This window comes from Debaryomyces fabryi (genome assembly GCF_001447935.2).
Source record: "Debaryomyces fabryi strain CBS 789 chromosome Unknown contig00045, whole genome shotgun sequence".
In the NCBI taxonomy this organism is placed as follows: Eukaryota; Fungi; Ascomycota; class Pichiomycetes; order Serinales; family Debaryomycetaceae; genus Debaryomyces; species Debaryomyces fabryi.
In genome coordinates, this window is record NW_015385471.1 from 1 (window position 1) to 10,449 (window position 10,449).

General features: G+C 40.5%; 6 protein-coding genes across 6 annotated transcripts; 4 read left to right on the forward strand and 2 right to left on the reverse strand.

Annotated features, from left to right (window-relative positions):
- Positions 1–51: 51 nt before the first annotated feature.
- AC631_02508 (WD40 repeat domain-containing protein) lies at positions 52–2,022 on the reverse strand (the record flags this gene model as incomplete). Its single annotated transcript, XM_015611338.1, has 1 exon — positions 52–2,022. A coding segment is annotated over one exon (1,971 nt), but the record flags the coding sequence as incomplete, so codon positions are not given.
- Positions 2,023–2,210: 188 nt separating this feature from the next.
- Positions 2,211–3,125, forward strand: AC631_02509 (putative pyridoxal kinase; the record flags this gene model as incomplete). The annotated part of the gene is made up of 1 exon (XM_015611339.1): positions 2,211–3,125. The coding sequence occupies one exon, from the start codon at positions 2,211–2,213 to the stop codon at positions 3,123–3,125; it is 915 nt and encodes a 304-aa protein (XP_015467803.1).
- A 145-nt stretch (positions 3,126–3,270) lies between these two features.
- Positions 3,271–5,094, forward strand: ATG15 (triglyceride lipase; the record flags this gene model as incomplete). The annotated part of the gene is made up of 1 exon (XM_015611340.1): positions 3,271–5,094. One exon carries the CDS (start codon positions 3,271–3,273, stop codon positions 5,092–5,094), a length of 1,824 nt encoding a protein of 607 aa, XP_015467804.1.
- A 435-nt stretch (positions 5,095–5,529) lies between these two features.
- Positions 5,530–6,357, forward strand: SUR7 (Sur7p; the record flags this gene model as incomplete). The annotated part of the gene is made up of 1 exon (XM_015611341.1): positions 5,530–6,357. One exon carries the CDS (start codon positions 5,530–5,532, stop codon positions 6,355–6,357), a length of 828 nt encoding a protein of 275 aa, XP_015467805.1.
- Positions 6,358–6,908: 551 nt separating this feature from the next.
- On the forward strand, positions 6,909–9,269 carry PTK2 (protein kinase; the record flags this gene model as incomplete). Its single annotated transcript, XM_015611342.1, has 1 exon — positions 6,909–9,269. The coding sequence occupies one exon, from the start codon at positions 6,909–6,911 to the stop codon at positions 9,267–9,269; it is 2,361 nt and encodes a 786-aa protein (XP_015467806.1).
- A 257-nt stretch (positions 9,270–9,526) lies between these two features.
- On the reverse strand, positions 9,527–9,721 carry RPL32 (60S ribosomal eL32 domain-containing protein; the record flags this gene model as incomplete). The annotated part of the gene is made up of 1 exon (XM_015611343.1): positions 9,527–9,721. One exon carries the CDS (start codon positions 9,719–9,721, stop codon positions 9,527–9,529), a length of 195 nt encoding a protein of 64 aa, XP_015467807.1.
- Positions 9,722–10,449: the final 728 nt, after the last annotated feature.

The following is a 10,449-nucleotide window of genomic DNA, read 5'->3' on the forward strand; positions in this document are numbered from 1 at the left end:
AGCTTCTTCCTCAACATCAGCCTCAGCGTCATCAATAGATTCTTCCTCTACGTTTAACTCAACATCATCAACAGTTACTTCTTTATCAGATTCAACTGAGCTAGGCTCATCAAAACCATCGTCATTATCAGAAACGATATCGGCTTTCAATTCTGCTTCGGAAGTCGTAACCAATTCATTTTCTTCATCTTCCGTGATATCGTTAGTATCTGTTACTAAGTCTTCACCTGCATCTTTGCCTTCACGAGTAACATTATTTTGTATTTCTTCCTCAGATGCATCTAGGGTTTCAGTCAAAATAGAGTTAGTTTCGGTAGCAACATTGGATATTTCAGTTTCATCATCCTCAGTCATAGGATTAGTTTCAGCAGCTTTCAATTCAGTTGTCTCAATAACCGTAGACTCAATAATGTTCCCCATAGAAGCATTTGGGGCATTAATGATGGTAGATTGTTCAATGTAATTATTTGTATCATTAAAAAATGTTTCGGTGTTAATATCGTTACCTTTTGTTATTTCATCAATATCCTTAGTAATATCTCTAATATCTATGTTATCACCAGAAGAAGAAATATCAGTTTGTACGATAGTTGATGCAATTTCAGTGGTTTCTGTAGAATATGTTTCTACGAGACTTGTGAGAGAAACTTTAGTCGACTGAGAAGTCTCATTTTCATCCCATTCGTCCATTTTAAAGTATTGCTTTGTGGTATCGTCACCATCGACATTTTCGCCTCGTATCTTCTCTTTAACGAATTGGTAACCTGCAACTCCATATTCATTGGCAAGCTTAAAGCCTACTTGACCATAATGACTAGATAAGTCATAAAGCTGTTCCAATTGGCCATTTTCATAACACTTTTGTAAGAAGACTGCAACTAAACAAGCAATAACTGCCATAAAAATGTAATTAACTAGGGTGCCAATAATAGACTTACCATTTGAATAATTAGAGGGAATTTTCATAACGTGAAGTGTATTGGCTGCACTCACCGATGCGAGTTTTGTTCCACTTGGAGAAAACGCAACTTTTGTTATCGCAAAGCTGTGCAACTTGGTGAAAGTTTTGATAGTTTTAAAATCTGACAATCTAAGAACCGTAATAGAAGTATCATTCCCTGCTAACGCCACAAGGCCTTGCGAGAGAGAGATATCCATTGCAGTTATACCTTTTATTTTAGTAGAGACATCACGCTGCTTGATAATTTTCTTATCAGGAATGGAATACTGGAAGATTGATACACCCTTGCCATTTTTCAAGCTGGCAGTCAAAATGATATTCGAATCGTCAATGAATCTGACCTTCGAAAGATTATATTTAGCTAATGCTTTATTGGATACTGAATTGGCAGATGATATTGTATTTCCTGTGACTGTTGATACGGTCTCGATGGATGACGCCGTTATGTAGCATAACGTTTTTCCATCGTCACCTGGGCTCAAGTGAAAGTCCAAGATATCGACATCCCTTTCAGGTCTAAATTTGAAGTTAAGCTCTAATAAGTCTGGATTGAAGATGTATATGACAGAGGGGTTTCTGGATGTCATCAAACAACCCACCGAGTTATGAGATGACAAACAGACGATCTTGGGATATTCTCCTACCCCTTCGCCACTAATATCCTCCTCCAATTGAGCTGCGTCTACAAATCTTAGGTGCTCCTCACTAGTAAACACATACTTCCGCAAGTTATTATTGATATTCATCGACTTCAACAACTGCGTCGATTGATTACACCCAACAAAAACCGAAAAATTGTCCTCGTTGTCTGCCGAATCCTTAGCAATATCCAAACACATTGGCGAATCTTCATTCTTAGGCAATACAATCTCACGGAACTTCTGTAATCTTTTAGTCTTATCCGATATCTTCAAACTGCATTTGACAGCCGTGATCTTATTAGGAATACCGTTGTTACCTTCTCCACCTCCTCCGGTAACAATTATGGTCTTATTGTTAACGAATTTTGCCCCATATATAGGATATCCAACGTCTATAAGACCCGACTCTTTAGTGGACATAGTGATTTCCTCTATCTAATATGGTTTATTATAATTGATTCCTTCTAAAGTTTGTATGTTTATTATACGTGGCGGCTCGATCTATTTTTATTGTCTATTTGTCGTGCACATAAAATGTCTAACATGAAAAATCCTAATGAAGTAAAGAAACGACTTCAATCAGTCATAGCAACAGCAAGAAGGAGTAGATGAGCGTGAAGACTGTTCTATCGATTCTGTCGCATGTGGTTCATGGATATGTTGGTAACAGATCGGCGGTTTTCCCATTGCAATACAGTGGATGGGACGTGGACGCTATAGATACGACCAATTTTTCAAATCACCCCGGCTATGGTACGTTCAAGGGCAAGCCAAGCTCTCCAGAGCTTATTGAGAGTCTCTTTGAGGGTATTAGTGATATAATCAATGCAGATAGGGACTATGACATGATTTTGACCGGATATGCCCCCAACGAAGCTGTGCTCAAGGTGATCCATCGGAATGTGAGAGCTATCTTCCAGAAAGCACATACTAGACCAGTGTGGGTGCTAGATCCAGTGTTAGGTGACAACGGTAAGCTCTATGTGCTGGAAGAAGTGGTTCCCGCGTATAAGGACATTCTTGCAAGCGGATATGTGACTGTGGTGACTCCCAACCAGTTTGAGTTCGAGTTGTTGAGCGGCACGCCGGTATCAAGCTGGGAGTCGCTTGTGGATGCATTCGAGAAGTTTAATCAACAGTACAATGTGCCATATGTGGTACTATCGTCGGTCATATTAGACAACCGCATGTATTCCGTGGGCTTCACGGCCGCGGAGCCCAAAAACAAGATATTCTATATCCCTATTGACAAAATTGACTGTAACTTCAACGGGTGTGGTGATTTGTTTGCAGCCTTGCTAGCCAATGCCTTCTACTCGAACAGATCGATTCTCACTCCAAGGGTGTTGAGCGATGTAGTGATTAAGCTCACCAAGATATTGAACCATAGCTACGATTGTGAGAAATTAATTACTGGCTCAAACGAGATAAAACTGGTAAAGGACATCCGCATAGTGTCGCTGAGAGAGGTGCTATTACTGGATAATGGTAACGATCTCGTTGATGCCGCTAAATACTTATAGATTTGTTTAACTTGATAAACGTAGAGATACTGTATCACGCACTATCTAGAAATTTTGTAATCGCCACATTGATATTTGATAACGAAATCCATATCAAAAGTAGATAAAACTTTACACAATTATAAACGATATACTTGATGAAATTATGAAACAACTAGGAGAACAATATCCTTTGATAAGTCCGAAGAGACCTAGGAGAAAAGGAGGGCTTTCCATCGCGACTTACGTTGCTGTTTTGACGTTGATGGCATACGGGTGCATACGGTACGTACCCAAATATATTTTATCAGGGGGATGGTATCAAGCTCACAATGATGTTGTCGATGGGTTTGACCGTGGAGAAGCTATAGAAGTGCATACGGATGGAACTACATTCGAATTGAAGCATATATTCCACCGGGGAACGGGATCACATAATCATCGGGTTCATCGTAGGTTGGATATAACGCAGGAGTATCTTGAAGCCCATAACGAGGAATTGGAGGAGCTTACAACAATGGAGACAGAAGAGGTTGATGAGAATAATCTACAAGAAGTTTACGATGCTTACGACTGGCCCCAGGCGCACAAGGGCAAGAATCCGTGGACCATCAAACTACCAATCAGACAGTCAGTTACTAAAGGAGTAGTGAAGAGGTTGAAGGAGCGTCATACACCTAATTTCTTGGACTCGTATTTGGCATATGCATTATCCGTGAAGGGTAATCCAGCACTTTTGAACAAGATTGATCTCGAGTGGGAGGAAGAGCACGAAATACCGATTCCTGACGTCAAGGACCGAGACACGGTGGTGTCGTTGGCTACGATTTCGTCGAATGCATACGTTAAGTTTCCTAAGGATGACAAGGAAAAGAAGAGACTGGATTGGATTGACGTGGGCGATCCGTGGGTGCCAGACGAAAACCATACCGATATTAACTTTGGATGGGCTGACGATGGACTTCGTGGTCACGTATTTGTGAGTACAGACAACAAGACAGTGGTGATTGGAATCAAGGGTACATCGGGAGCAGGGCTTATTGGTACAGGACCAGAAGAAACTACTGCCAACGATAAGTTGAACGATAACTTACTTTTTCTGTGCTGCTGTGCCCGTGTGGGCTATATGTGGACCACTGTGTGTGACTGCTACCAGAAGGCATACACCTGCGACCAAGACTGCCTCGAGAAGGAGCTCATGCGCCAGGATCGTTACTACCAGGCGACGCTCGACTTGTATCGTAATGTGTCAAGTCTCTACGACCCACTGACCACCAACATCTGGGTCACAGGGCATTCACTTGGGGGTGCTTTGGCATCACTTGTGGGTAGAACATACGGGCTACCAGCCGTAGCATTTGAGGCCCCTGGCGAGATGCTAGCCACTCGTCGCCTTCATCTTCCCCAGCCTCCAGGGCTTCCCAAGCACTTGGAAAATATCTGGCATTTCGGTAACACGGCCGATCCTATCTACATGGGGGTGTGTAACGGCGTCTCCAGCTCGTGCAACGTTGCCGGGTATGCAATGGAAACTGCCTGTCACACCGCACACCAATGCGTGTATGATGTCGTGACTGACAAAGGATGGCGGGTGAATCTTCTCAACCACCGTATCCACACTGTCATCGATGACATTATCCTCGCTTACAACGATACACCTCCATGTGTGCAACAACCTCCATGCCGAGACTGCTTTAACTGGCGATTCACCTCTTCCGACGACAATAAGAATGATGAGCCGTCGTTACCCAATCCGTTGCACCCAAAACCACCTTCCACGGTATATTCTTCGAATATGCCCCATGCACAATCGCCTAATGCATCTCGTCCGCTCAGTACCCTCTGTACAGAGTCTTCCTGCACATCCTCCTTCCAATCAGTGTCGTCCTTATTCTCAAGCCTTCTTCCAAGTCATCCTTCGAAAAATCCTCACCGATGCTTGCGTAGAACATGGTACGGTCGTTGTACCAAATGGGACACAATAGCGTAGCCCATCATGCATCTAGCATATAGACCCTAGAAACAATAGGATTGCGCAGTTTCCAAGTGCCGCACTATTATACTATTGCAGACATAGAAAGAACTTACGTCCCAATATGAAATAAATAGCAAGAATAACTCTTTGGATTAGGAAATACATAAACAAACCACCTTCTTGGACCGGATTCAGCTCTATTTGTAGTTACCAAATTCACTAAATAGGTAATTCATTTGTATTGCGTTAGTTCGTTGTTTTAGGTATTTTCGATTGTTTATTAAAGATTTAAATGACTTAATCAGTTAAATACAAAAAGATATTTTCAGCGAAGGTTTAGCCCCATAAGCATTTTTTTATATAAGAATTTTTCCTTCTTTTATAAATTAAACATATTTGATATATTTCTTTCTGAATAGTCAATTGAATCAATTGGAATTACAGTAAACCATGAAAATTATCAATACCATTTTGAATATTGTCCTTTTAGCGGGAACATGTTTGTTATTGTTGCTCGTCATCTTATCGGGGGCTTCAGACAACTTCCCATTGAATAAGTTCTACTGGATTAAGGCTGATACATCGCTGATTTCTGGTGCTCCAAGCTCTGCCGCATGGACTTTCTGGGGTGTTTGTGAAGAAAAGGATTTCAGCAAATGTTCACTGGGTCCAGCATACCCAATTTCACCAAAGGATAACTTTGACACAACCAAAAATGTGCCAAAGGACTTTGTTGACAACAGAAACACCTACTTCTACTTGTCGAGATTTTCATTTGCATTTGCTCTTGTGGCCATTGGTTTCGCTGGTATCGCCCTTATTGTTGACTTGCTTGCATTCTGTTTCCAAGTTATCGACAAGGTTGTAGTTGCGTTTGTCGCATTTGCGTTGTTCTTCATTGCTGCTCTTGCTGCTTTCCAAACGGCTGTTGTGGTGTTGGCCAGAAATGCCTTCAACCAAAACAACATGCACCCTGATGTTGGTCTCAAATTGTTGGCTATCACCTGGGCCGCAGTGGTTTGTATTTTGCTTGTTTTCTTCAACACCTGTTTTGCTAACATCTCCAACTCCTACAAGAAACACATGTCCAGAGTTAGAGAAAGCCAAGGTGTCAACGACACCTCTGGCCCTGTCGCCACCCAGGGTGATGACTCTTCTTTCACCAGAGCTAATGCTGGTCCTGTCGACCCAGAAACTAGAGAAGCTGACAATGGTGGCATCAGATTTTTCAAGATTAAGAGAAATAACCAAAAGATCTCCGATGATGAAAGCATCTAATCTTCGTCTTTTATCTTAACAATAGTTAATACATTCTTCTAACGATACCATTTCAGTTTACTTTTTCTATATAACTGACGATGAATTTACTTTAATATTATAATCGCTTTTGTTCCTTATCTATTTAAAATCGCTCTTGTTTTTATTTGTATTATTAATAAAGTCCTAATCATACATGCTCTTCCTGTAGCCGTCTGGTGTCTCGACGCTATTAGCCACCATGTTCATACGCTTTGATGGGTGAAATGGGCCTAATTGCTATTATGACCTCCTATATATAAAATCGATGTTACCCACACGCACTCTAATTTTCGATGTTCCCCTGGCCCTATGATTAGCTATAATATATTTTATTCCATTCTTTTCGATTTCGAAAGAACTATTGTTTGATAAATATCTGTTTGATGAAATAATTGGTTAGGCTAAATATTGTTTGAAAGACTGAAGTTTATTAGCAGGTATTTTGAGAAAGATAGCAAATAAGCATAAAAATTACGGCATTAGCGGTTTTTACATAAGAAGCGGAAAAAGTGACGGAAGCGACAGGAAGAATGCCAACAGAAAACGAATCTCATCACCGCCATCATGGATTGAGAAATATATTCAAAAAGGAACATAGTCCTGGGTCTAACTCAGATTCTGGGAAAGAATCGGTACATGGGTCGCATGTTGGGTTATCGAAGCTTTTTCACCATAATGGAGATTCAAAGGCCGAAGTGCCTAGTGGGTCCAGCGGAGGGCGAATTTCGAGAACCCCGTCGGTTCTATCGATGAGGAGACATAATTCGAATATGACAAGGACGAATAGCAACATTGAAAACGAGAAGACCCCTAAGAAGTTATCGAAGGCCGAAACGATGGCACATCTTCAGCAGATCAACAAGAATAATGCTGCCAGAAGTGTACGACTGACAAACGAATTGAGGTCGGGGGCACCGGCTACAGGAGCCCGTGGGGGTGGATTAGCCATCACCCCAAACGCTAACCACCTGCATCACGAGAAGATAAAGTATAATCCGTTTGGAGTTAATAAAAGTCCTTCGGCAGAACATCCAAGTACCAGTTTTTACTTGTCGGGAGGGCCTGATGCTAACCGAGTGTTGAACAATCCTGTGGCCGATCCTAATGACTTTTTGCCGGATGAATTGAAGCAAGAGCACGTCAATCTTTTGGAAGATTTTGAAATCGATATGCAGAACAAGAAGTTGGGAGATGGAGGATCGTCGGATGTACGTATAATCAATGCGGCCCATAATAAAAAGAATGTTTATGCCTTGAAGAAGTTCACATTGCTCGACAAGGAGAGTGACGATGATTTCTATAAGCGGGCAATAAAGGAATACATTATTTCTAAGAAAGCAAGCAATAGCAGACATGTGGTCAACACCATAATGATGGTGAGGATCCAATCCCAAGCAAATTTAACCAGGGGATGGGGTATCATCTTGGAATTATGTAAAGGTGGTGATCTATTCAACGCCATAATAAAGCTGGGCTGGAAAAGCTCGCCATTGAACGAAAAATACTGTATTTTCAAACAAATAGCACACGGGGTTAAATATTTACATGAATTGGGCATAGCCCATAAGGATCTAAAACCAGAAAATGTCTTAATTGATGGTAGAGGAATTGCCAAATTATGTGATTTCGGCGTTAGTGGCTATGGTAATGAAATTAAAGGAGATACGTCGTCACCGATTAAACTATCTACTGCATATGTTGGTTCACCACCATATTCTCCCCCAGAAGTCATGAAATTAAAGGATGTGAATGGTAGTGATGTCAAAAATTGGGCATATGACCCGTATAAGATGGATTGCTGGGGTTTAGGAATGTTACTTTTTTGTATTGTTTATCGTGGTGTCCCATTTTCATCTGCATCTCCTAATGAACATGCTTACAGAGACTACAAATTTAATCACAGTCGTTATGCAGGAGATCATCCTAACTTTAAAACTAACCAAGAAGTTACAAAGGGTCCTGGAAGTGAGTTTAAATGGGCACTGCAATTTCACTCCTCCGGTGCAGCTAGAGTTGCTTGGAAGCTATGTGACCCGTCAGTCTCCAATAGATACACTATGGATTTATTATTCGCAGACCCCTGGTTCACTGAATTGGAAATGTGCATTTATGAACATCCTGACCAAGATGTGAATCCTATTGTTTCGCCACCAAATTCTTCAAATCCATCATCGGGGCAGACTTCCCGTGCACCTTCACGTAAGGCAACAATTGGTTCAAATTATGACAGTGATGAACTCCATTCATCATTTAGAAGTATGTTAGATTTGGGCGGTCAAAGTAATGATACCAGTCCAAACGTAAACCAAAATGCAAAGTTTAATCATGAAGATGATTACCGTGACAGAGATGATGGCTCGATTCACTCAACTTCTTCAATTACCCACACTCCTTTGAAACTTCACAGAGGCGATAGAGCGAATTCATACGATCGTATAGAAAATCAAGAAGGGTTTGAAGGTATGGATAACGACACATCATCAGAGTATTCAAATTCAAAAAGATCGATGCTAGATCCATTGGATGAGCCCGCTCTCAAAGATTCGCAACAACTATCGAGTGCTAACTTGCCGGCATTGAAAGAGGATGAAGTAGAAACATTTGATAACGTAAGTAAACCACAAGAGAATATGTCTACAGCTTCATCGATTCTGTCGTCAACTCGGAAGGGTTCCGGAGAGCCGCTCGTCCCCAATGAAAGTGAGAGCTGTGACGATGCTGCACCTAAAAAGAAATCGCTTCCTAATCTACATGAAAAGACCTTAAAAAATAGTCCAGACTTACATATAGATACCAATGGCATATGTGAGCTAGGTTATAAGATTAAAAAGCATCATCATGTGGGAATAAGTAATTTTACTGTTTCTGGATCATTATCTAGAAAACGATAAATTAGAACCATAAAGGGAAATTTTTATTTTCAGTTTCGTCATTTGGCTTATGAGTGTTTAAATATACAATAAATAATATATACTAAGTGCGTGGATATACTTCGGTTGCCAGACAAGATTTAGAGCAATATGATTACAGGCTTAATATGACATATAATAACGTAAATGTACATTTTTTTATATTAAACAGAAAACTATTTCATGACTTAAAAAAACCCGGACTAAAAATTGATATAAAATTAATGTTCAAGGTAAACTTAAGCTTCTAAAGCAACTCTACCCTTTGGGTTAGTGACCTTAACACCAAGCTTCTTAGCCTTAGCAACAATTTCAACTCTGTTTCTGGCAGAAACATTGTGGGAAATTTCAGCAGCGTAAGTCTTAGAGTGTAATAATAAAACATCTAAGTCCTTGACGTTCTTGACTAAGAAAGCCTTGTGGCCGGATGGCATCATGTGTCTAGTCTTTTTGTTGGAACCGTAACCAATGTTTGGTTGTGAGATGGTACCTCTGAATCTTCTTCTGACACAAGAGTCAATACCCTTTTGCTTTCTCCAGTTTTCAGCGACACGGTGGTATCTGTCAGAGTGGTGTCTCTTGAACTTCTTGGTGTGCTTTTTAACAATCTTTGGGTGTGGAAGTGAAGCAGCCACTAAAATATATGTTAGTACTCAGTTTATATAATATACTATAAACTCGTTCATTATCAAAACTATCGTCTGGTATTCTAATTATCCCACGTCCATTAGTACTCTCACTTGTTCTTCATATTCAAAGACCATATTAATCATTTTCCATCTCTGGCTCTGTTGATCGGCCTTCTATCCATATTCCATCATTTTTCATAATTTTTCATCTCCATTTCTATGTTCTCCTGTCTACATTTCTCTCCTTCGAATCCAGCTCAATAGTTCTGTCTAATAATACGCTATTCGTTTATACGTTTCCATGTTTCAACATACTTTTTGTTAATGTGTGATAAGCTATATTAAGTGTAAATTGTCTTCCCTAATAAAAAATTTTCATATAAAATTTCTCAGTCTACCAGAGACGATACCAGAACGACAACAAAGATGGTATTGCCACGACAATCTCCCGAAATTTGTAAAAATGAGCTCTCTAGCCATATACAGGAATATATCAGCTTCCGGTGGGGAGTTGCGATAGCACAAAACGCCAC